Source organism: Protopterus annectens, chromosome 13.part0 (genome assembly GCF_019279795.1).
Source record: "Protopterus annectens isolate FY-2018-M chromosome 13.part0, PAN1.0, whole genome shotgun sequence".
Taxonomy (NCBI): Eukaryota; Metazoa; Chordata; order Ceratodontiformes; family Protopteridae; genus Protopterus; species Protopterus annectens.
The window spans coordinates 1,232,560,893-1,232,588,639 of record NC_056747.1 but is presented as its reverse complement, the minus strand read 5'-3'; the positions used below and the strand labels follow the sequence as shown (position 1 = coordinate 1,232,588,639).

Here is a 27,747-nt window from a genome sequence, read left to right as displayed (position 1 = left end):
AAGTCAAGGAACCTAGTTCTAAAATAGAAAAAATAACTTTCTTATGTCCCACATTCAGTTGTATGTTTATGAACTTTTGTCATCTTTCTTTTTTATACAGTAGTTGTGTTCCCTTATCCTTTCATAAAGAGACCTAGTCGTCATGCCCACATAAAATGCTGAACATCCACTACATAAACAAATATAAACCACCCCTTTAGTTTTGCAGGTAGAATGTCCAGGCACACTAATAGTAAGAGGAAAATTCTGTACTTTAATAACAGGTTCTTCCAAAGTATGTCTACAATACCTGCAGTTACCACATTTAAACATACCATCATTCTTCTGTGTGTACAAATTTTCCAAAGTGTATTTAGTATTATCACAGTGAAAACATTTTTTTTAAATTGTTTTTGTTTTTATAAACAAGATTAGGTTTACTACCCACATCAAACAATTCCCTGTTTCCCACCAAAATCTTCCAGTTATTCTGAATAATTTCTCTAATTTTCTAACTATCCACAGTCATTTCCAAATTACATACTAATCTTCTGTTGTTTTCTTTGGTAATCTGGTTAGTTCTAACAGGTTGTTTTAAAACAGGGGGTACATTTCTTGTCTTTTGCTAAAAATGTCATCAGCTAATCTATACAAGTAATCCCTGTCATATCCTCTTTTTTTTCAGACATCTCACAAAGATTGAATTATTTTTATATTTTTATCACTTTTTTGTTTTAACTGATTTTGTAATGAGTGTCACAGGTTTTAATTAGATTATATAAGTATGTTAATTACGGGGGTACCAATGTTTGTTAGTAACTGGTGGTTTGTAATGAGTTCTGAAGAAGTCTTAGGATGAAAGCGGTTAAATAAAAGGTGTACGCTAAGAAATATATCTTATTGTCTGACTTGGAAGTTCTCTGGCCTGTGGATCAGTACTTCTTTTACATTTTTGGTGGTTTGTACCGGTTGCAGCTTCTTTTTGGCATTATTCCACTGTACTCGATATTCCTCATACCTGTCGTTGGGTACATTGCCCATTTGGTATATACGTAACCAGTCATATCCTACAATTGGAATGTCCATAGAGCTTCCTCACTAAAAGAATACAGGGCATAAGTAACATGTCCTGTGCAGACCTCCTCAAGGCCCTATTCCTGTATTCTGTCTCCTACAGGTTGTTGAGGAGAGATTTGTCAGTCCCCACCCTGCTGGACCTCCTGCATATCTGCAAAACAAACAGCACCAGAATCACCCATTCTAAAGACTTAAACCTTGTCTGTGATATAAATAGGACCTGCTGGTAAGACAGGTATGTATCCCAGAGACCACCCCTTCTCTGGAAGAGTCTCCCCATCAATTTGAAGCAGAGTTCCTTCCTAACCCAATTCAAATGTAAGTTGTATAATTGGATGTGGAACAGGAAATTCATCCTTGGTTTAGCACTTGTGTGTAAGTGGTTCATCTCCCAGGCCCCTGCTTGTAAATGTTTCGTCTCCCAAGCCCCTGGTTACACTTATCAAGGGTACCAGGACTTGTCAGAGATTTGGGATGCATGGCTAGGCTTAAAAAGGCCCTTGTGGTTGTTAGCCTGGTAAACACCTATGAACTTACAGAGGGATAAATTCCTGGCTATGACCTGGGTGATCAGAGATTAAATAGCATCTTAAGTGTCTACTGAAGCCTGAGGCACATGCTGCCACAGTGGAATCCCTGGTGGAGACTAAAGACCCCATGGGGGTATTGGCTTCAAGGGGAGTTAGGGCTGTCTTAGTGGGTTATGTCATTCATAGAAATAAGTGACAATGCCCTTACTGATGCCCATTGCATACTAAATTCTGGACATGTTGCTTGCACATTGATGATAAGCTAAAGCATTCAGTTGTGGGCTCATGTATAAAGCATAAAACCTTTAACCAGTACCTAACCCATTAACGACAAGCACTTGTGGTTGAGTTATAACCTTTTTACGTAAAATGAATAAGTTAGTTAAATGCTTTTGCAAAGTTCTACAAATAAAACATTTAAAGAGGCAGACAGTGGTGAAAACAAAGTCTGTCTAATATGTAAACTAGAGACAATTTACTTCTGACTAAAGCTGTACATAGCCCTTACTGTTTCTGGCTTTTGAGTCTAAAAAGTGTTTCGGAGATTTTGCAGACAGTATAGCTTGAGCTCTGTCTCCAAGGATACCCTCCAGCAGTATTTTTTTTTTAATTGATGTAACTGTTACTATTAACAGATAATGTTAATAGGATTAATTGGATGGTGCAGTGGTGCAGCGGTAGTGAGGTTCTCTGGTTTGATTCTCTGCTAGGGTGCCTTCTGTGCGGAGTCTGCATGTCCTCCCTGTGTTCGTGTGGGTTTTCTCTGGGTAGTCCAGTTTCCTTCCATGTTATAAAGACATGCGTCTGGAGTGTTTTTTCCCTGGGCCTCTGCTGAAAATTGGCTTTGTTCCAAGTCAGACTTTCTTGGTAAACAAATGTTAAATAATTAAAAATAAATGTTAACTAGTACAGAGGAAGAATAGTTTTGCAGCCTTAAGGGCAGTGAACACTTTCCTTAAGGAAAAACAAAACACAAAAAGGGAAAACTCATTGGACAGGACTGATTACTCTTGATATCATAGGTTTATAGATTAGTACCAGGCTAACTGTCCTGGTAGGCCATTTTAAGCCTAGCCATTTATCCCATGTGAGAATCAAACCCTTCACCATACATCTACAAGGTAAACATCTTAGCTATTATGCAAACCCTCCAACTAATATTATTAATATAGACTGTTGCCAAAACTTTTTGTGCAAGATCTGTCATAGATCGTTTTGAATTCTTAATAAAAAAAGAAAAAAATCAGAATTCAAGTTGGTATTACTTGTTTACACCACAGTTTATTAAGTTAAAACAAAAGATGAGAGCTTTATCAGTCACAGTAAAAATGCAAACTGTTTATGTACTTCTGTTCCAGTCACTGTCATTGAATGTGATCTGTTGACCTGCACTTGGATTAAAGACTTTGATGCAATTAACACAACTTTTTATAGGGAAAAAAGAAAAGTATGTACTGTTGGTTGTAGCTTTGGCAAGAGCGAAAGCACTCTTCTTTTGTTTTAACTTAATAAAATGTGTCCTGATTTCTTATTTTTAAAAAAGTTAAAAAAAAAATAATAACCTGCATGTAGATCATTATCCATTCTTGCCTATGAGGCACTATTTGCTTCTCATTCTGAATTTATTCTCTGTGATTGCATTTATTTTGTTCTATGTTTCAAAGCCCTTTTAGACTTTCTCATTGGAAACAATGAAATAAATATTTTCAAACAATAGTAGCAGCTGGCCACTGCAGTAAAATATATTTTTTTTTTGTATGTGTGTATGTGGCTGTATCAGCTGTTACCAATCTGTATGCATACATTTCTGTGTTTGAGCAGGTTTATCTAGGACTGTTTCTTTCTTGGTTGGGGGGTGGAATACACTGCATTTTGGGTCACTGTATGTTTTTACTGGTGGATGTAGTATACCTTTCTGTGTCCAGGCTGGGGATTATATAGCATATTAGTGTATGGCTGCAAATGTATTGAGGTGTTGTGGTAAGTGATGACCCTTCTACTCAGTACAGCTGTCTGTAAATTAGCAGTGCTTTTTGTGAGAACTGCTTCATTTATGTAAGTTTGTCCTGTCTGAAGCAGGCTCAGTGCATGGCCTGGTGCTTTGATTTTCCTGAATTGTGCTTAGGTTTCATGGAGTAATAGTCCTGTACAGTGCATACTATGTTTACATTTCCGACCTGAAGTTAAGCAGTTTTGTATCAGAGTTTTAGTCCTAGATTTCAGAGATAACTGAGAGTTGTTTTGCACTTTGATCTTTGGTCTTGGTTCGTCTGTGAGGAGACATGACAGTGTCATTGTAGCAAGAGTCATGGAGATGTTACCAGTTTGTGAACCTGAAAGAAAGAGAGTAGATTCCCTGAACAACACAGAGGGTTCCACATGTTTACCACCAGCTGCTTCTGATATATCTCTGTAACTTTCACGTGAGGAACCTGTACCTAAATATGTCCTTCCATATCACTGTTGCAGTATTCTTAACATAAGGGAACTCCTGCCAAGGATGGCTCAACGTCCAGCCAGTATACCAAAGCCTTTGGAATTTACAGATGTTGTACATCACACTTAGGCTCCATGTGCAAGGCGTAGGGTATAAAAGTGATGTATCATTGATTGTCGGTCTAAACACTCCTTCTGTGTTGGTTACTGATCCATGGTTCAGATATGTGCCCTTTGGGGTTTCTTCTTATCTGTTTTTATTTGTATTTTACTGTGTTTACATGTCATCCAGAAAGGGAAAATGTCAGTGCGGGAGGGAGATTCCCCATAAAGATAGTCATGAGCAGTGTCTCTTCTGTTTGGGTGCTTTTCATGACCATGTCTGCCAAGCGTTTTCTCCAAGACCCTTTGTAGTCATCTCTTCTCCTTATCGATTTACCTGGAGAACCAACGTCTTAAATTGTTGGCACAAGGTGCTGTGATGGAGTCTTCTCATCCTGAAGGTCAGCTGCCTGCCAAGAAAAAGACCAAGAAACTCAGGTCTGATTCGGCTGATGTTCATAGTGTTTCACTGTTGCAGTCATGACTGTAGGGTTCTCCCCTGCCGGCAGGCAGCCCTCGGTCGGCCAGAATCCCAAAGTCTGGGTCCGACGTCGGCTGTTCAACCATGCTCCCTGACATAAGAGCACTAGGAGTACAAAGCTGACAGCCGACGCCATCTTCTCCAGTCTTTCTTGCCATGCGGTGATAGCAGTTCGCAAGTGCCAGTCGGCTGACTCCTGACGATTTTCTCTGATATATTTCAATCCGAAGATTTTCTTCTCCACTCAAAGCTAAGTACCCAGTTGGGGAAACTTTTTTCTTGCTCCACTCCGATGTCAGAAAAAGTTAATAATTGTATTTCATGTGGGAAGCAAATACCTCATAAGGATTTTCATTCTTACTGTATTCCTTGCTTAGGCCCTGACCACGATGTAGCTAGTTGTCGGTTTTGTGCTAGATTCAATCAACGTACAATTAAGCGAAGGTACGATTTTGCTTTTCATTACTTCGGTAGGCGCTTTAACTACAAAATGTCGTCGGATACGATTCCGGCTACCGGAGTTCACAAACGTCGCAAGGATAAAGACAGGCCTCCGAGGTCCAAATCTGATGATAGCGCACAAGCGGAGCCAGCTTCAGGTTCGGCCTTCGTCAGTGAGGTGCCTTTGCAGCCCCTGTCGTCGGCCATTTTAGAACCGACGGCCGAAATGGACTCTCATGAGCCAACCAGGCCTTTAAATATTTCTGTTGCAGGACCTTTGGGCAATGCTCCTTTGGATGGGTCAAGAGCGCTGTGCAGGTACCGGCTTCCGAAGGGGTTTTTAGGCCTACTCAGCTTCTAATAAAGGCAAAGCCAAAGACAAAGGCAAAGACTCCTTCTAAATCAAAGACTACAACACAGGCTTCTTCTGAACCGGCTCCCAAGTCACAGAAACAGTTACTCAAGATGGTGGAGGATTTACGTACTATGATTAGGGGTTCACATCCCCCTCCAGATAAAAGGCCAAGGCAGGATGTTTATTATGATTCCTCTGATCAGGCTTTTGTTTCCTCAGTTTCTTCTTCTGATCAGGAATATTCTTTCCCTCCTTATGAGGATTCTAATGCTGAAGAATCCATTCCTTCAGCTTCTCCCCCTGAGGATTTCTCTTTTGGGGAAACATTTCCACTGGGAAGGACAGGAGTATTCGGAATCTAAAAAAAGACTGAGGGATTTTCTTCGTCTTCCCCAACATAGACCCCTGGCTATTCCTCCTGTTTTGGATATTGTGGATGATGCCTTTTCGGAGGCTAACTTAACCCCTGACTCTTTTCCTCCTGCTCCTGTTAAGCCTGATAGATATTACAGGGTTCCTTATTCCCATCAGTTTTTATACAAGAACCCTTCTGCTGACCCTGAAACCATTTCTCAGGGTCCTAAGGGAGTTAAGGCCGCTTCTGCTAAAAATCCCATTCCTACTGAAAAGGATTCTTGATCCGTAGAAAGATGGGGCAAAAAGGTGTACACTTCTGCTACTTTGTCCATTAGGGCTTTAAACTGTCAGTTTCACATGCTAAAATACCAGCAATTTCTCATGTCTGTTTTAAAACAAAAGCTTACTTCCATTTCTGCCTGGGCAGATAATAAGGAATTACATGACTTATTGCATGCCACTGAACAAGTTGGGAAGCATGGTTTATACTGTAGATTTGATGCATTGGAGGCTTCTTGTAGGGCTGCGGCCTCTGGCACAGTCATTAGAAGGCATGCATGGCTAAAGGAACAAAATTTGCCGAAACAAGTAAAGGCTAAATTATTGGATGCTCCTGTTCAGCATAATGTTTTGTTTGGACCAAAAGCTGAAGAGGTGATTAAAAAGATGGAGGATAAGGCGAAATCCATGCAAACAGTTAAAGATTTCTTACAAGTACAGCCACCTAGATTTAGCAGGAATTAGCCTTCAAAAAATTGGTCCTTTCCCACTTCAGACAGGCCTCAGAGGGGTTGATATAGACGCTCCAGAAGAAGGCCTCAAACACAAGCTTCTTAAAGACCAAGACAGTGGACTTCTTCCACCCCTAGGGGAGGAGAGGACAGGTCACAAACTCAAAGGAAACAAGCTCAATGACTCCCTCTGTTGGGCTACAGGAACTTCTTGCCTGGAAGCCCCTCTCGAAGGAAAACTCTCTCTTTTTTATCAAAATTGGACTCAAATAACCCAAGACAAGTGGGTTTTGGATGTGGTTTTAAGAGGTTACAAATTCCATTTTCATACCTTGCCAAGGCCAAGCAGATGGCCAGACCTTCCAAAACATCAATGGACGGAGGCCTTAAACTAGGTGGAAGCTCTTTTGGCTATGAATGCCATAGAACTGGTTCCACTTTCAGAGATGGGAAAAGGTTTTTACTCAAGGCTCTTTCTAGTCCCAAGGAAGCAAAACTCATGGAGACCCATTCTGGATCTGTCGGTCTTGAACACCTTTCTAGAGATTCCAAAATTCAAGATGCTTACTCTACAGCAGCTACTTCCAATGCTGTCCAAAGATGCATGGATGGTAACTTTGGATTTAAAGGAGGCATATCTACACATTCTCATCAGGCAGGATCGCAGAAAGTACCTCAGGTTCAAGGCCAGATCGAGGCACTTTCAATTCTTTGCGCTGCCCTTTGGATTGTCTACTGTGCCCAGGGTCTTCACCAAATGCCTGGCTCCAGTAGTAGCTTACTGCAGACTCAAGGGAATTCAAATTTACCCTTATCTGGACGACTGTCTAATTCAGGCAGACAGCAAGGATGTCTTACTCCAGAATCTAGAATTTGTACAGAACCTCCTCAAGTTCCTGGGATTCTCTGTAAACATAAAAAAGTCAAATTTGACACCATCACAACAGATAACTTTTCTGGGTGCACTTCTAAACACCACAACCCAGATGGCGTTTCTGACATCCGAAAAACAATTACAGCTGGCTTCAACTTTCAGAACCTTGGCAACTTTAACTCCACTATCTGCAAGGAAATTCCTGCAGGCTTTGGGTTACATGGCCTCCTGCATCCTTCTCGTACTATATGCAAGACTACACATGAGGAAAATACAGTGGTACCTAAAAAGTGTATGGTCTCAGCATTGCCACAGTTTAGACATACTGATCTCCGTCCTTCCTTGCCTTCAAAAGGAATTTCTTTGGTGGTCCAGGGCATGTGCTCTAAACAAAGGGAAACCCTTCCGTCTGCCTCCTGCCACTCAGATTCTAACCACGGACGCCTCGGATTATGCTTGGGGAGCCCATTTTCAGGGCAATTGTCTGCAGGGCCTTTGGACAAAGGATCAGAAGCACCTGCATATCACCTTAAAGGAAATGTTAGCCGTTCAGAAAGCTCTATTGGCCTTCAGGAATCTTTTACAACCAGGACAACTGCTAATACGGGCAGACAACACCACAGTTATGTGGTACATAAACAAGCAAGGGGGATCTCATTCCTACCCCCTTTGCAGACTAGCCATGGATCTATGGAACACAGCTCTAGCTTGCAATCTGGATCTTCAAGCTCAGTTTCTACCAGGGAAACCAAACTTCCTGGCAGACAGTCTGAGCAGAAACCTTTCGGAGCCACACGAGTGGATGCTGGACACCAAAATATTCAGGATGATAACATCAGTCTGGGGTTGTCCTCACAAAGACCTCTTTGCATCCCATTTCAATCATCAACTACAGAATTTTTGCACCAGGACTTTCCACAGAGAAGCTTGGAAAGTGGATGCCCTGTCATTCAGTTGGAGAAACCTCTCGGGATATGCCTTTCCGCCTCTTTCTCTTCTTCCACAGGTTTTATTGAAGATAAAACAGGACAAGCCCAAGATGATTATCTTGCTGGCTCCAAATTGGCCTCTGCAGTTTTGGTATCCAACTCTAAAAAAACCTATGCCTGGAACCCCCTTGGGTTTTACCTCAGTCTCCGAACCTTCTGTCCCAACATCAGGGTCAGGTTCTACACTCTCATGTCAGAACTCTCAGCCTGGCGGCCTGGTTAATCCAGGGCCTTTGATTTCTTCCTTACTACCCAAGCAGGTTATGGACGTCATTTTAGAAGCCAGACATCCTAGCACTAGAAAATCTTATGCAGGAAAATGGAAAAGATTTTGCTCCTGGATGCAGGCTCAGGATTCTGATCCTCTTCTTCCTAACATTACTTTAATTTTACTCTACTTGACAGATCTCTTACATAAGGGTCTCTCTCTCTCTTCCATTAAGATACATACCTCTGCTATTTCTGCTCATTATAATACAGACCCTCCCATCTTTTCCCACCAGCTCATGAGACAGTTTCTCAGAGGAGCTAAGAACTTAAGACCTCCTAGATCTCCTCCCATTCCTGCTTGGGATCTCAACTATGTTTTGGAAAAACTAACATTGCCTCCTTTTGAGCCTGCTGCCTCTTCTGACATCAAGTTTTTATCTTGGAAGACGGCTATCCTGTTAGCCCTAACCCCTCTGCCAGGAGAGTTTCAGAGTTACAAGCTCTTATGGCTGTGGAACCTTATATTATTTTTCATCAAGACAGGGTATCTTTGAGGGACTAATCCTACCTTCATGCCTAAGGTGGTTTCCAAAGTGGCTTTAAATCAAACTATCCACTTGCCAACCTTTTTCCCCACTCCTCAAAATAAAGAGGAAAGGATCTTACATTACTTGGATGTACACAGACAACTACGTTTTTACCTGAACAGAACCAAGGACATCAGAAAATCAGAACAATTGTTTGTTTCTTATGCTTCAAGTTCCAAAGGAAAAGCCATTTCAAAACAGACCATTTCTAAATGAATTGCTCATGGAATCAGATTTTGTTATTCACACCATGGAAAGCAAATCCCAGGGAGTATACGGACTCATTCCACCAGAGCTGCTGCCACTTCTGCGGCCTTCCTCAGGGGAGTTCCTACCAAAGACATTTTGGAAGCTGCAACTTGGAGTTCAGTGCATACTTTTTCTAAGCACTACAATCTACCTCTCTACTCTAAGTCTAGGGCAGGCTTTGCCTCTGCAGTCTTGCAGGGCCTTTTAGCCGCCCCTTCCACTTTATGACCACCTCCCTTTCTTTCAGCTTTGGGATTCTACCCTACAGTCATGACTGCAACAGTGAAACACGATGAACATAGTACAGTTGTGTACACCTACCATAAATGTAGATGTTCGAGTGTCTACAGTTTTTCAGTCTGGGTTTCCCTCCCTCCTGTCCCCTCTTATTTTTACTTTTGTGTATCTCCTTTTTTGTTTCACCATTCTTCTGAGGTGTATTTGCAAAGGTTATGGGACCTTTTTAATTTTTGGACTCCTGACATCTGGGGCAAGAAAAACTGGAGAAGATGGCGTCGGCTGTCAGCTTTGTACTCCTGGCGCTCTTATGTCAGGGAACATGGTTGAACAGCCAACGCCGGACCCAGACTTTGGGATTCTGGCTGACCGAGGGCTGCCTGCCGGCAAGGGAGAGCCCTACAGTCATGACTGCAACAGTGAAGAAACTCGAACATCTACATTTATGGTAGGTGTACACAACTGTACTTTGTCCCACCTCCCCTGGACATCTCTCTCAAGGCTAGTGGAAGCCTGGAGGATCATGGGGTTGTTCTCTCGGATTCCTCTGCTGCAACCCTCTCCATGGCCAGCATGGATCTGACTTCTTGCATGTCCTTTGAGGCTTTGCAAATGTCTGCTTTGAATGTTGAGGGAGAACCTCAGCTGATTATATTTGGGGACCGAGGGGGATACCGCAAATTCTAGGCTGTGAGGAGATTCCTAATATATTGGTTGAGTGTTGGCAAGGGTCCAGACCTCATAGAATTTTTCAGGTGGATGTTCCCAAGAAGAAAAAACAAAAACCTACACATTTCCCCTGCTGTTAAAGATCTCCAGCTTGAATGGCAGGATTTTGTTCAGGGGTTGTTTAATGTCTTAATGGCCTTAAAAACCCCCTCAAGGAGTTTCTGTACCTGCTTTTCTTTGGTTCTCTACTCCTCTTAAAAGGCCCAGGGAGATGGAGCCCTCAGATGAGGATGTGTATTCTTCGCAAATTCTTTCTCCCTTGGATTATGGGTCTGGGGAGGAAGATTTTATCAGTCCAGACTCTCCCTTAGACGAATTCTTATTTGGAATACTATTTACCATTTGATGGAATATTTCAAATGAGACTGTTTACATGTTTCTGATATTCAAAAGGGGTATTATGAACTCCACCATATGGGGTCTCCCAAGCCCTCTGCTGTCCCTCCAGTCTTGACTGACCTCTTGGATACCTTTTCAGTGGCCTGTATTGCCCCTGATTCTCAACCTCTGGCTCCTAAGAAACCTGACAGATTTTACAAGTTGTCTGATAATTTTGTACAGATGCCCTTCTGCTGATCCCTCTGTAAGGTCGGTCTCTTCTGACAAACCTTGTAAATTTTTGACATCCACCAACTACTTCCTTCTGATAAGGGCAGTAGAGCCATAGAACATTTAGGCAAAAAGGTATATAGTGCAGTCACCCTGGCTTTTAGGGCTATTAATTACCAGACTCATATGTGTTGTAGCAGTTCTTTCACAAGCTTCTAAGGCATTTCTGACCTCCCTGATTTCGAAGGGAATGGCTTGGCCCTGTCTTTAGTTTGTTCTACCTCTCAAATGGCTCACCACTCTATTAAATATAGTTATGATGCAGCTGATGGCTTTCTCTAGGGTTTCTGCATTTGGTTCCGTTTTGAGACATTACTCTTGGCTTCGTCTCCAGCCTTTATCTGATGATATTAGCACTAAATTGTTGGATGCTTCTCTTGATAATAAGACTCTTTTGGTTCTGCTGCTGCTGAGCTTTTTCAGTCCCTCCAGGATAAAGGCAAGGCCTTGCAGGAATTAAAAGTTATTTATGCATCTCCTATCGCTAACTTCAGGAAGAATTATCCATCCAGATTTGCTTTTGTTCACAGACATCCTTGCCCTCCTCCTAAAGGTAAAGAGGGTTCTGGGCATGTACTCCCTGCTAAGTCTACTCAGACTCCTACTTCTCAGAAGCCTCCTTTTCAAGACAAGCCAGGTTCTGTCTGACAGTTTGCTTCCCCTAGGTCAGGTCCCCTTATCCCTTCATTTTCCCCTGTTCCTCCCTAATTGGTTAAGGGTCAGTCAAGACTGTTGGGTTTTATCCATTATCTGCCAGGAATATTTCATGGTATGGAAATCCCTTCCTTCTTTTTTGGGCATTCCTCGCCCTTCTCAGGAACAGCATCCTTCTTTTCCAAAACTCTTCAGGGCCTTTTGGTTTAGGGCAACATTCATGTTGTGCCCCTTGCCCAGGAAAGGAAAGGATTTTATTTCACAATGTTTCTGGTTCCCAGGAAGGAAGGCATCTGAAGACTCATTCTGGACCTTTCTTAGCTCAACATTCTTTCTAATTGTGCCCTCCTTTTGGATGGTGCCCCTGCAAACCCTGCTCCCTCTTCTTCCCCAGGCCTTCTTGGTATCCCTGGACCTCAAGGATGCCTATCTTCACATCCCCATTAGTTCTGTTTTTTGGCAACTTTTGCATTTCTCTGTCTCTTCCATGCATTTTCAGTTCTCTTCTTTGCCTTTGGTCTCTTTACTGCCCCAAGGGTGTTCACCAAATACATCGCTCTTGTCATGGCCTTTTGCTGGTTGAGACTTGTTCAAATCTTTCCTTATCTAGACGACCTACTTACTCATTCAGGCTTTGTCCTCCAAGGTCCTGCTTCAGCACCTCCAGTTTGTCTTTTTTCACAGCCTGTGATTCACCATAAATTTTCAGAAAGTGATTCCTACTCAAGATCATTTTTTTTTCTTGCAGAATCCAGGCCATTCCTCTGCTGGCTTCTCTATCTCTACCCAAGGCTCTTTCTTTGATCAGCGTTTTTTCAGTCTCTTCTTCCACTGATTTCTGTCACAGCCAGGCCATTTCTCAGGGTTCTAGGATTCATGGCCTCCACCATTTCTACACTGCCTCTAGCCAGATGTCATAAGAGAAAACTACAATGATTTCTCAAGTCAATATGGCTTCAGTACTGTCATCCACTGGATTTCCAAGTTCCTTTACTTCCATGCCTTAAACTGGAACTTCAGTGGTGGATTCATCAGCTTTCTCTCAACCCAGGACTTACTTTTTAACCTCCAGTCCTATTTCAGGAGCTTTTTTCAGATACTTTAGAATGGGGAACCTTCTTCAGCTCCCTCAAGGTCCAGGGTCTTTGGCCTCCCCATTACATGTCAGATCACAACAACATAAAGGAGATGAGAGCTCTCCTTTTAGCTCTTTAGGCTTTTCATTTCCTCTTTCTTTCAGGGCTTCTTAAAGTCTTCACAGACAATACCACAATGATGTGGTATATCAACAAACAAAAGTGGGACACAGACCTACCTACCTTTGAAAACTTGCACTTCAGGTCTGGGATCTAGCTGTTCAGTATCAAGTGATTCTTCAGGCTGTCTACTTTCTTTCAGAGCAAAATATAGGGCAGATGCCTTGAGCAGGTCCAGTACACAGGCTCACGAATGGATGCTTTATAGAGATGTGTTTCTGGATATTGTCCAGCAGTGGGGTACTCCACAGGTAGATCTTTTTGCCTCCCCTCTGAACAGGCAACTTCCTATTTTCTGTGCCAGAGTCCCAAGACCCTTGGGAGAGGATGTTTCTGTATGCCTTGCCTTGTCTTCCCTTCTCTTCCTCTGCTCAAAATCAAGCAAATCTCCCCCAAAATCTTATTGGTGAGTCCTGTTTGGTTCCCACTTCTTCAGCACTTAGCCAGGGGCAATCACCACAAGTTACCTCACTAGGTGGACCTTCTCACACAAGACAAGGGGTCTCTGATCCATCCACACTTGTCTACCCTTCAGCTGATGCTGTGGGTGATAGGATTTTGATCCCTTTTAGGCACCTCTTTTCTGAGGACATGCTTTAGGGTTCATCAGGAGGCCAGGAAATCTACTACCAAGAAGTCGTGTTTATCTAAATGGAAGAGATTTTTCTGTCTGGTGCCTTTCTCATAACAAGGATCCCTACTCAGTGGGGATCCCTTTGATTCTCTCTTATTTGTGTGAATTACTCCCTGCTGTGTTGGCATCTTCTTCAGTTAAAGACCACCCTTCAGCTATTTCTGCCTGTCTGCCCTTGACTCCTCCTTTTGCCTCTAGATTTGAGGTCAAACATTTTCTTAAAGGCATCCTATTCCACCTTCCTGGGACCTCAGTTTTGTGCTTGAAAAATTGTCTTAGGCTCCTTTCAAGCCTGAAGCTTCATCGTCTTTGCAACATTGTACTTGGAAAACTGTTCTGCTTTTATCCCTTTTTTCAGCTAAGAGAGTCTGTGAACTCCAGGCTCTTATGGCTCTTTCTTCTTTCTTGTTTTCTTATAGGGACAGGGTTTCTCCTTGTTCTAATCCTTCTTTTAATGAGTTGTCTTTTAATCAGTCTATTAATTTTCCCTCCTTTTTGTTTTCTCTGCAGTCTGCTAGTGAGAATGTCCTTCATACCTTGCATAGGCAGCTCAGATTTTATTTGAATAGGACTAAGGCCATTCACAAATCTGAGCAATTTTTTGTTTCCTTTCTTCCCAAATCTCTCTGCTTGGCTGTTTCTAAACAAACCATAACCTCCTGCATATTTAAGACCCTATATGTTTCTTTTCGTTATTCCTTTTATAGTAAGTGTCTTTCTACCAGTGTAAAGGCTCATTCTACTAGAGCTGCTGGCTCCTCTGCTACCTTTTTCAAAGGATTGGATACCAATTCCATCCCAGAGGCTGCTTACTTGCACTTCTGTCCATACCTTCACTAAGTGTTACAAGCTGTTTCTAGGGCAAGAGCTGGCTTTGCCAGAGCTATCCTCAATGGGTTTTTTGAGAGCTCTTCTATGGCTTTCTGCTCTCAAGTTTCCTCTTGAACCTTTGTGCTCTGCCTTATGTTAAGAATACTGCAGCAGTGATATGGAAGTACATAGTACTGTTGTGTAAAATCTTACCATAACAGTAGATGTCCTCCTCTTCACTGTTGCAGTATTCTCTCTCTCCATCCTGTCCCTTCTGCTTTGCCCTATTATTCTTGCTTTCCTGGCCAAGGATTCTTTTCTTTTTCTCCTTCTGCACGCACATGTTCCTGCTGGAGCTTTTAAGTTCTGAGATAAGTACATCCATACATCTCCTTTATTACAAGGGAGCATAAATGTGACATACGACATCTACAAATTCCAAAGGCTTTGGTATACTGGCCAGACATTGGGCTATCCTTGGCAGGGGGATCCCTTATGTTAGGAATACTGAAACAGTGATGAGAAGGACATCTACTCTTATGGTAAGGTTTTACACAACTATACTTTCTTTTGAAGAGCAATGACAAAACCTTTTGTAGAATATTCAGTGTTGCCTTTGACCATCAACGCTAGACATTTTATAAATAGAAGGCATACCTAAGCTTATCTAAGAAGTCTGTGTTAGATAATGGCCAGGCTTTTGCCTCATATTTCTGGTCTATTCCTCATAAAATTTGTGGTTTTCCGACAAAACACTGAAAAGTGAAGTCACTAAATAATGACACACATTATCTTAGACCAAGAATGCAGTCTGGTTTAATTGAAAATCTGGTCGTCTTCCCAGACCTTCTTCATGAAAATAACTTTGAAAGCATTAAAGTGGTAAACTGTGGTGCTGCTTTTGAGTGGTGTGCAGTGAAAATAATATTTAATTATTTTCTACACTAAACATGCAGAATATACAAGGAGTTCTTAGAACAAGACAAGAGGAAAGGTGTTGGGTATTGTTCTGCAATGATAGTTCATTACAATTCAAAAATATGCACACTGATTGGTCAGCCCAACCAGTGTTACTGATGGAAATCGAGCATATACTAATAGATAACTTTCTTCTATAAGTATATGATATGGAGGCATACATCTTAACTGCCCAGATTTTCACAAAATGGCCAGGCTTTTGCCTCATATTTCTGGTCTATTCCTCATAAAATTTGTGGTTTTCCGACAAAACACTGAAAAGTGAAGTCACTAAATAATGACACACATTTCAGTTTCAGACTTCATATCTGTCAAACAATGCACAGTAACACAAATCTTGTTATTCTAGCAGCTTTCTAGAATAACAATCTGTCCCCATTTGGGTCATTTGTCCCCTGTTATTTAAGGCATTGTCCACATTTCTTGAGGTAAGAGGTTGACAGGTATGTATGGAGAGCAGAGCAAATTTAAGGAAAATCAGGTCTGTTATGCAAAACTAAAGAAACATACCTGATTTTCCTTGTGTTTCTGCATTGTGTCTCTCGTACCTCTAAAATGTTCGGATTTTATAGTTTAAAAAAATAAGAAAAGAAAAAAACAGAGACCTTGCTTATTTTCAACAGCACTGATGTACTGTGCAAGCACGGGAATGCAAGTCCCATACACATGGACAGTACATCAACAAACATGGAAGAATGATGATAAAACAATGTGGAGGAACACTACAACACTGTTGTACAAAGATGTTATTGAAGAAAAGTAAGCAATTTTTTCTTCAATAATGTCATTGTATAATAGCAATGACTGACTCGTGGGTGTAGGTGTATGACAAATTACCCACAGTTGGCTCTGTTTAACCACTCAGGTTTCGGCCTCATGATCAAACCAGGCCAACCATTGGTAAATCCTCAGCATACCCACACCCACTTGATTATTGCTTAATTTGGTTGTTAAATCTTGCTGGTACAAGTTGGATACTTGAACAAAAAAAAATATTTAGGAGTTTAAACATATGTTCTGGAATTACTCACAAGCATAGCTCTAATAACTACATTTTGAACACCAAATAAAAAAGTGAAACACTATCTAATGCTCATTTTAAATAATTACCCCAAAGTTAAAATTGGGTACCCTAGGGCATTTAGATACTTTTTTCTTTGCCATGGGTTACATACCATATCTCCATCTGTTCCCTAAGAACTCCATACATTGTGTTCCTTTATCAGGTGACTGTTGCCTTTTCAGGCAGAAATGGTCTTAATGGCTATCAGAGATTTTTGTACCTGCACTGAGAAGTGGAATACATAAGTGAGGGCCATCGTACTGTGGCTAGAGTATGTTTACACTTTACTCAGTGGAATAACGGATTTTGTTTTAAACAACTGCATGTGAGAATTCACTAGACTGTGATTGGTGGAACATCCCGTCTCCATGGTGACACCCACCCCATTAATATCCCCCCACACATGGCTTCTTTAGGAGTTCTGGAGTCCCCTCTTTGTCATTCTCCACCTGGAACAGGCAGTAACCAACTTCTTCAGCATGCTGTCACCCCCACAAGAGAGCGGTGCACATTCTTGCCTCATCATCCCACCCACTTTCTTAGCCCCATTTATTTTATTTCATTTCACATGTTCATGCCTGTTGACCTCTTAAGCTAAGCATTCTCCTTCCCATTACTCTCCACTCTGAAGATGTTAATGCCCTGCAACACTGACCCAGAATTCTGAATCTGTTTTTCAGACATTGTAGAGACAACAAATACATTTTAATGCGGTGGTACTCACTGATGGCTTTCAAGTGTTGAAGTCTGTAAGTAACGTGGCTGTATTCAGGAAGTTTACACTGGCACAGTGACATAGCTATGTGCTCAAAGCCATGGATAAGAAAGTTGAAAAACAAACAAAAAAAAAGTTGCCGGAGCTGGTTTGCGGGACTACTACTGGTTTTAACTTGGATTTATTTTTTTTATTTCCAGTAGTCATAACCTGTGTGAAATTGTGAGAAGGTTGAGGTTAATGCTGCACAAGTACAGTGGGTTTTGACTTCACAGCCTATTATCGGCCTCTCCTCAAGAGAAATACATTAGTTTCACTGGATTCTGTTCCATGTCTTGAGCAAGTCTCAGACAGGATCACTCTAATTAATGAAGTGGGGGCAACTAGTTCTGTGCAGCAGTCGTCTACAGTGTTTGGAGGAAGTCCTCCTCTATTAGGAATGGCAAAAGCAAGCCCTGTATGTCAGTACAGGTCACTAGCAGAGGTCTGGACAAGCCTGCTTAAAAAAAGCAGTTTTTAAAAGTATCTTTCTGTGGATGAAAGACACATTTGAAGTGAACATTAGATAGTGGAGGATGTTGTAAGCCCAGCCAGAGTGAATTGCAGACTAACTTATCATTGTGGTTATGCAAAAACATGCACCCACCCTGAAACTGAGCAGGGGGATTACACTATGTTTGCCAACCAGTATGGGATAGAGACAGTTACAAACATATTAAAAAAAAAATTATTTTACTTTATTTTATTATCTAATCATTTTTTCATATATATATATATATATATATATATATATATATATATATATATATAAATCATACATTCATATTTATATTTATATATGAATCATTATTTATTTATTTATATATACTATTTATATATTTCTTAGGAATTATATGCATACTTACATGGGTAAATAGGTTTGTTATTAAGGTGATTTATAGTATAAATATAATATACACAAAGATATTTTTTAGACCAGGGAATGAGAACATTTGCATTTGATGACCATATGCTCTAATATTGTACCGTATGCCACACGTTATATTGTTCATTCATTCATTCATTCTTTCATGTGTATGAGAAAAAGGTTTTACAGTGCTCGTATAAGCAAGAATAAAACGAGCACGAAAAATGTAAATGATTACTATAGATTTTTTAGATTTTTATATTATATTTTTTATATTTTGTATACTTTACATGTTATTCATTATCTTGTATGTTCAAGGAATGTGTTTTTTTCTAATACCACCTCTGCTATAATATAGCCAGCCCGTTTTTAGTTCATTAGAATATTTGATTGATCAATTAAATAATTGCAATTAATTGATTACAATATATAAGGGACAATAAGAACTACGTTCATTGATTCTGAAGAGGTCTCCAGTGGGAGACGAAAGCGCTAAATCAGTTCGTGTTTTCATGTCTTTTTAGTTGTTTTGGGTTATAATAAAAGTTTCCTTTTGTTGGAGCCATTGGTATCGTTTATTGCTGAATGTTCCTTTTTAAATGGAGTTATTGGAAGTGCTATAACGAACAAGATATTGGGGAAGACAGCCTTTATAATTACCGTACCTGTGTCCTGGTTACAAGTGACTGTTGATTTGTGATTTATGGTTTATATTAAAAGAAATCCTAACTCCCCCAACAGCTTCATAATGGCCAAGCAACCTGTTTCTCACTTTCCCCTCCTTGATGTTGGGAGAAAGAAGGAAAGAGTGGTTGGAGCAGTACGAGGATAGGGTTTTAATAGTTGATAGAGCACAAGAGACAAGAAAATGATTAATACAATTCTTAGAACTGCACATAGACATGTTTGCTTTGCACGTTAAGAATGAGCTGCCTTTATTTTTGTTAATAGTTAAATATGCATTTGCTTTCTTTTTTTCTTGCCAGATTTGGAGGGGAACTCTGGCTCGAATGCGCTACAAGAAGACAAAAGCTGCTTTGACAATAATCAGCTACTATCGCCGTTACAAAGTAAAATCATATATGAAAGAACTTAATAATCGTTTCCGTGGCATCAAGACCATGAAGGACTATGGGAAGAATGTGAAGTGGCCTGCTCCTCCAAAAGTCCTGAGGAAATTTGAGGAAGGTCTTCATGCTATTTACAACAGGTATGGGACATGCTATAAAGTAGTAGTTTGTCTCTGCTTAGTATGCTTTCAAGGTTACCTAGAAATGTATAATGCAAAGAACCACTTCTTCAAAAGGGCTATTCTTTACATTTCTCATATGCATTTACTCTGGGTAGATCTTTTTAGCCAAGGTAAAACAGATTAGACAAATACAGCATGTCTCGCCATCTTCAATCTTGCTTCTTTATCAGCACTTACATGTCTGCTACATCTTTAGTCTAATATTCCATCCTCCTTACTTTAAAGACTTGTATAACTGACACTTTTCCATAGTCCATCTTAAGGTGAACACTCCTCTTGCTTTTCCTCATTTACATACCTGTTTATAATGTACCCCTACACTTATTCTATACTGAAGTGGCTATTTGGCTGTTATATGCTTGTGTTCTTCAAATACTAATGTTAATGTATCCTCCAGAAGGGCCTGACACTTGGCTTGATCTGTAGATAAATTTAGCATGTGTGATGAATGGCCATCTGCATTTGTAGATTTTATATGCAAATTATCATCCTTCTTTGTCATGATTATCAAGAAGTGAACAACCCTTGCTTAATGCTAGGAGTCTGAACAAGAAGTTCTACTCCCTGGAAGCGCTTCTCACCCTGGAGTGTGTTGACATCTGGGCAATTATTGGGACTTGGCTTAAAACCATGTAAGGCACCTTGGCAGTACAAGGCTATAATACTTTCCACATTTAGACCAGCTACCACACAAGAAGGGACAAGCGGTGAAGGTGTATACAACCACTAACATGCAAGTGCAAAGATTTCTGTATTTTGTCATTGCAAACACTCTGGAACAGCTAGTCTGCACATCTTCTAGAGGTGCAAATATCCTGGATTTAGTACTCACAAATATGAGGGAATGCTGAACCCCACTCCCCCCACCATGTAATGCCCTCATTGGTCAGATCAGATCACAAAGTGGTCACCCTTGAAATAAAGTCAAAGGCTGAACTCCCAGCAAATCCCAGAAAGTTTAAGAACTTTTCCAAGGCTAACTACCTCCTATTAAGCAATGGCATAGCTAAATTCTAAGCCCCCAAACTCAGAGAACATGGTGGCCTATGCCAAAGTGTTTATATAAGTCCTGTACAAGCAAGTAAATAACTACATAGACACAGCAGCACCAAACTGAAATAAACTTGGACCAAACACCAAAAACGAGCCCCATTGATGGGCCCCCAGTATAAATAGGTGTGCAAAGAAAGAAAAACCCTGCCACAAAATAGAAAGGGTTATGCCTAAAATATAAAAAAAGCTCCCTCATCAGACTCAACAAACAACTCAGGGGAACTAATCAAGTCCAACAAAGCCAACTTTGAGGCAGTAATAAACTGCCAGGTTAAGTATAATCATAAGGCATTTTTTCAACATTAAAGGGAACACCCAACCATGTGCTGAACTAATAGTAAATGGAACTTCCTATACCAAACTGGGGGATACAACAAATTTTCTGGCTGATAAATTTAGCTCCAAGTTCACCCCTGGCCCCCCAAGAAAACATTATCTACCATCTTTCCCCCAATTGTCACTAAAGAACAAGTCCTGACTGCACTGTCCAGAGATAAAGTTCTGCATCAGTGGGTCCTGATAATATCTCAGGAAGCCTCCTAAATAGCTTGAAACATGACCTGTCAATCTCACTAGAATCTCTATTCAACCACTACCTCCAGACAGGCTTCTGCCCTAGGGAATGGAGGACTGCAATGGTCATCCCTCTACACAAAGGCAGAACATCATCAGGCCCAGGAAAATACAGATCCATAAGTTTGACTAGTCTTATATTCAAGGCCTTGGAAAGAATCATCATGGACCTGATAAACAAAGACATAGGAAATCTTCAGACACTGGACACATCCCATTTCAGTTTTGTCATGGATAGGTCATACCTACTAAACTTGGTGGACTTCTTCAAGTGTGTCACTAGAGCCATGGAAGAGGGCAAAATGGTACACCTTGCCTTCCTTGACCTGGGAATTGCATTTGACATAATACCTCATTCAGGTATTATAGACAGACTCACAAATTTAGGCATGAATCCCTGCATCACACAATGGGTAGCCAAATGGCTCACAGGGGACTCCACCTACAGTAAAAGGCCTGTTCCTAGTGGTGTCACACAGGAGTCTGTACTGGGACCTCTCCTGTTTGGAGTATAATTCTCTGAATTCAAGGCAAATATAGAGGGCCTTTAGCTGACAAATTTGCTGATGACTACAAGTTGTGTGCAGTCACTGAATTCCCCATAGATGTAGATATCCTTCAGAAGGATCTGACACAGGCAAATGACTGGTGCCAGACCCAAGGCCTAAACCTCAGTGTAAAAAATGCATAATTATACCATTTGGGAAGACCACCCCCTACAAATTACAACAATGATAAAGATCCCCTAAGAGTAGACCAAATAGTAAGGGACTTGGGAACTCAGGTTGTTCGTAACCTGAACTTTGATCACCATGTGTCAATGGTACTGAGATCAAGCCTCTAGAAATCCTTCTGTATGGTGCAACTTATAAGTAAGGGTATGGCATCCAGATCTATGGATATCATAGTCCTAGTATACTTAGCCTTCATTAGACCAGTAATCAAGTACAGTTCACCCTTCAACTTGTACCTGACCCAGGCATTTGCAACAGCTAGAGTGGCCACTCAGGTTCTTCACTAAAAGAATACAAGGTGTGAATAATATGTCCAATGTGGGCCACCTCAAAGCCCTGTCCCTGTACTCAGTTTCCTACAGACTACTGATGGAAGATCTATACCTAACCTTCAAGCCATTCTCCTTTCCATCCCTGATGGATCTGCTACACATTCCCAAAACAAACGGCCCTAGAATTATCCAATTTAAGGATCTAAACCTCATCTGTGACATAAACAAAACATGTTGGAGGGATAGGTATGTGTCTCAGAGATTAACCCATTCTTTGGTACAGATTCCCCATTCATGTGAAACAGTGCTGTTTTCTAAGCTTATTCAAATGTGATTTGGACTAATTGGCTTGTCACATGTGGCCCTTAGGAATAGGCACAGTTTGTAGAAGCTGTAAAGCACAGGCATATACCAAAGTCATTCTAGTCCATGAACACTGATAATTGGGAAAAATTGGGACATGAATAGTTGGGCTTAAAAAGGCTATAAAGCCATTAGCCTAGTAATCTATTATAATCCTGTAATGCAGTTTGCTGGTATAATTCATAAATGGAGAGTGACAGAGAGGTACAAGTATGCCTTATGTTTGCATGCATATTTGAATTAGCAGCATCTGATGCATAACTGTGTCAAGCAACTTGCTGAACACGCAATGATCTGAACCTGTTGACTGGACCAACTCATAAAAAGCCAATAATATGAGATACCACATCTTGAGATATTGGCAAATAGTCAACAGCCAGTAAAGTAGCATGCTATAAGCATTTTTTTTGTTTTGGGAGGGGGTCCCCTCATTCTTTGCTACTGCGAAGAAGAACAATTTATGCTCTATAGAGAGAACTGTTAGATATTACTGTGCAGCTTTCAAATTACTTTTATTACCTTCTTCATTTGGTTTCTATGTAGCATTCAGGTTTACATCGACATTGGTCAAAATAATATAAAAGTAATATTATTATTATTAGTAGTAGTATTTTATTGTTATTATTGTTATTATTATTATTATTGTTACACAAGGAAATATTGCCAGCCCAGCTGTATGGAATTTTGTAAATAATTCTATGTCATTTGTGAATATTGATATGATTTATACAGAACTGTATGTTGTGTACTGAGTTAAATGTAACCACAGCATACCCTGCTGGCTTTGAATAGAAATGTATATAAACTGTTGTAATTGTGTAACTGTATATGCTTTAACAGTAGAAATCTGGACATAAAAGGTTAACTTGCAAAACTTCAAGAAAATAAGTTGAAAGTAAATTATTTTACGATTGTGCTATAAAAGTTCTCTCTCAATTTCATTATAGCAGACACAATGTCTAGAGCTAGAAGTTTTTTTGTATTGTCTTGGAAGAGAAATAATAAGTTTGAGATGCAGAAGCATTTTTTATGAGTTTCAGGATCTGCAAACATCTGAGAGAGAAGTATTTTTCACAGAGAGATAATAAAAATGCTTGTACTTTCTGACAAAAGGGTTTAGCTTGAAAACTGAAGTCAGGTGACAAAAAGTGGTCATCCAAGCTAACCTAGCAGTAATATTTGATATTAATTTAAGAATTCTCTCAGAGAGAGACTGGGCATTTTGTATTGTGTCTTTAATCTGGAAACATCCACTCATCATCACCATCTGCACTTGGCTTGCTCTGTAAGTAAATTTCTAGGACATAGTAACTCTTTTTAGATATAGTTGGGAATAAAGTAAATATTAGATGTTTTCTGTATTTATTTGAGACTGTCCTGCATTGTTGTTTTAAATATTCCTGTGATTTTGAACCCTGAAGTTACTTTGTTGAGTTACTGAGTATTGTTTTGCTCTTTCATTATTTATTATTAAATATATTTAAACCTATCTTTGTGGCTGATATTTGTGAGACATATTTAGCTCTTAGAGTACTTGCATATGTATTTGGTGACACTGTACATACCACTCCTAAATAACCTTGCAAGTCCTGGTCAGACTACCATTTGGATTAAAGGTAACATTACAGAGTATGATTGGACACCCTTTGGTAAGGGCATTAAGTAGCTGATAAGGAGTGGCTGGTGGCAGCTGGAACTACTTTATTGTCTGGGCAGAAGGGGGCATAGCTAGTAATCCCATGCCAGTCTTTCCCAGGAGTGTGTATGTGTGCTTGTATATAAATCAAACCTGAAAGAGTGTGTGTGTGCAGCTACTTGGGCAGGGATACAAAGCACTGGATGGACAGAGAGGGGGCTGGAGGTTTTGGCTTGTCCAGTCAGTTGAGATCTCAACCCTAGAGCTGTGCCAGTGAGGAGTCTTATTGGGGATCTGGAGAAGGAGTGAGAAACCAGTCCCAGCCTGACTCTGGTCTCTGTGTGCTCATAAGGCAAATTATACTTTACTGTGTATGTACTTGTCAGCCTTCCAGTGTGTATATCCCCTAGCTGTTGCCAGTGGTGAGGACTGAGGCTCCTTGATTAATGAGCCAGTGCAGGGGCATCACAATTATTATTAGTAGTAGTAGTATCATCATCATTATTGTTCTCTGATTGGTTGCTTGTATTAGATGAGTTATAAAATTTGTTTGTGGGCAAATACCTAGATCACAGTAATTTCCTATCAGGTATGTATTAGCTTTCCAGGAAAACTTTAATTAGAAGGGGCATGAGGTATGTTATTGATAGCAGTATTTTCCTGGCATTAGAGTCACATTTGTGACTTTGTATGAAGCTACTGTTATGCAACATGTGGACCTGGAAAAGGACTAGTTGCAGTATTTATATGGAGCAGATAATCTATTTACATTCTTTTTTAATCCATCTTATGCCTTTCCAAGGTAGAAGAGGATAACGTTGTATGCCTTTTTGAAATCTATGTGGATGTTTACTGAAAATAATCAGCTGTGTTGCCCTGCAGTCCTACTATGTCTCCTCCTTTCATTCTGCCTGTCCTTTTGCAGTTGTTAGCAAAGTGTCCTAGTCAGTGACACCATCCTCTATAGCTACATCCAAGTGTTTTCTGCGAAGACTATATGCATATTTAAACATATGAACTTTAGCAGGATAGTCCCTACATCCCATAATAGGATAAAGATGGTACTATAAAAATCAATAAACCTTAGATTTTTTCCTAAAGAGCATGGAGTTGTATTGAAAAGTACAGTCCTCGATCATTGTATCCATTTGTTTATAGATTATATGTACTTTTTCTTTTTGGGTTGGGGCAGTGGCTGTTGCAGTAAACTGTGATAACCTCCCACAGTGAAAGAAGTTTCAAGAAAGTCCTGACATATTGCACCATATTAGATTAGCTATACTGCTTTTGTGTAGGGTGCCAAACGTCAGGGGAGTCGTGTGACTTCCCCACTCTGGGCGAGTAATCAAGAAGCCTTCATCCTCACCACTGACACTTGAGAGGGATGTTCACTTGGAGTACAAATGGGTACACTCAGTATTTCCAGAGGCAGACCTCTCTGCATCAAGTACAATTTCCCTTAGGAGCATACAGGGAACCCACTCAGCCTGGGTTCTGCGTTTCTCTATCTGTCTCCCTCCAGGTCCCCATTACTATAAGGTAGATTCACTGCCCCAGTCAGTTACTATAAGGCTGTTAAAAGGGTTTCCAGTTATGTTGAGTGAAGTTAATATTTATGCAAATGGTAATGTTGACCAAACAGCCAGGCTTTTAGGTGTGGCCAGAGATATCACCAAATAAATATGCAAATACTCTCACAACTTAAATATTTATCTAAAAGGACCAGCCACAATGGAAAGTTTAAATATATTTAATAATAAATAATAAAAGAGCAAGAAAATACTAAATATCTATTTACAGTAAACACCAGAGTTTCACTCACAGAAAATATTAAAAATAACCCCAATGGAAAGTTTCACACAGATACAGATACACAGTATTTAGCTAGTCTCACTATCTATTCCTGGTTGACTAAAAGAATTACTGTTCCCTATTTAAGTTACTTACTACCACAAGGCAAGATGATATGGGTGAGGGTCTTTCAAGTCAGGTTTCCAAGGACAGACTGCCCCTGAGACTTCAGTCTCCTCTAATATTAAAACATTATTTCTGTACAGAATGATATCACATGCATCTGATCATCTGACTTCTGGTTTCCACACTATTACCAACATTAGAAGGTGCTGGGGTTTAGCATCTATGTGTTACCATACATATCTGGAACTTTTCTTAGATCTGTTGCAGCATCTGGAAACCAAGAAACAATACAACCATCCCACTCTTCCTACAGGAGCTACATACAATTTTCTAATACAGACATTGCATCTCTGGCTCCCTTCAAAACTGTGGGATAACATCCTTATGCCTTAACCCATAAAGTCATTTAATTTCAAGAATATTTTTTTTCAAAGTCAGGTGGATTAACCTCTTCTCTTCTAGAATATGCTCTTAACAATGTATACATTTAAACAGTTAAAGTAGTGCATGTACATTTATTTTCTGTCCAGCAGGAAATACTGCTGATACATTTTAACACAAGCAACTTTACAAATACATTTTTAAACACAAGCATCTGTACAAATCAGTTTGATACACAAATGACATGTAATTCTTTACACAATTCCAGCTAGCTATGCTGGCATATGTTACACATCCACTGCTCCACTTCTTCTGGCATGGCTGGCAGTGCCTCCTATTGTCATAAGTTTCAAGATTTATTTATTTATTTATTTATTTATTTATTTATTTTAGGCTTAGGTGGGATTTTGTGTGGCAGTCCATTACAAACACTCTGTTTTCAGCCTGGCATCTTAAAAGTTTGGTGTTCAAAAAAATTTTTTTTAAATTGTTTGTTTTTATGATTTGAAACCTGGAATTGCTAGGCAATGTCATAGGCATTTGCAGTAGGAATTAATGGCCTATTTGTGATGTGGCCAGCTGTCACAATGCTCATTAGAACGAAATAACAGTATTCAATGTGGAATTCCTTTAAAGAAGGACATTGGATGATTAGTTATTGCTTATGCATGACAGTAGCACGTTATGCCAGACTTCAGAACTACTGCTCTGAAGGTTGCATGTTGTTCCAAAAAGTGGCCCATTACTACCTTGTTTACATAAAGTTAAGGCTTCTGTTTTGTGGTGCCATTGCCATCCAAGCCAGTCAGATGTGAGCTGCTACCATGCAGCAGATGTTACTTAGGTGAAGACATTGAGAGCTGCAGGTAACCATGCTGAATCTCTGGGGGGAGGGATTGGTTTGATTAGTGACTGATGCATGGTAGCCATACTTCTTTTCATTCCTACATTCATTTTTGTACCTCTAGCACTTTATTTTCAGTACCCTGTAATGAAAGACTATTAAGTATTTTCATGAATGCTGTGGGGGAAGGACTGAGACTGACGAGGCAGATTAGCAGTTTTGGATACTTACTGTTTGATAGTAGCTGCTGTGTGACTCACTATTTATTCATCTGATCACTTGCTGTTTCCTACAATAGGTGGCGTGCAGCTCAGATCATAAAGGCCATCCCCCCTGCTGACCTGCCACAAGTTAGAGCAAAGGCTGCAGCTGTGGAAATGCTGAAAGGCAAACGGGCAGATATTGGTCTCCAGAGAAAATGGGAAGGCAACTATCTTGCATCAGTAAGTAACGTCATTCATAAAATGTTCTGACCCAGAACATAAGACTAGCTGTGAATAATTCTGTTTAAAAATATTTCAATATTCATATGTTTCTGAATTCATAAATGTAATGTAGGTACTTTCATCATGCCACCAGCATTATTTGATAGGATTGCTGCTACTTTTTCTGTAGATGTCTGTCTATCACTGAACGATTTCCCTTCAAAGACTGATGTGAAAAGCTAGTATAGCTGTACCCAGATCACAGTCTGATAAGCAATGACATCTAGATTTCAAGGACCTGAAATGA

At 40.2% G+C, this 27,747-nt stretch overlaps 1 protein-coding gene across 1 annotated transcript in view; it reads left to right on the top strand.

The window, feature by feature from the left end:
* The window catches only part of MYO1D (myosin ID), a 2,136,961-nt gene that overhangs the window by 1,790,691 nt on the left and 318,523 nt on the right, over positions 1–27,747 (top strand). The window contains exons 17-18 of the mRNA XM_044055239.1: positions 18,977–19,200; positions 27,314–27,458. Of these exons, the coding sequence (XP_043911174.1) occupies positions 18,977–19,200; positions 27,314–27,458 (369 nt within the window). The remainder of the gene's footprint in view (positions 1–18,976; positions 19,201–27,313; positions 27,459–27,747) is intronic.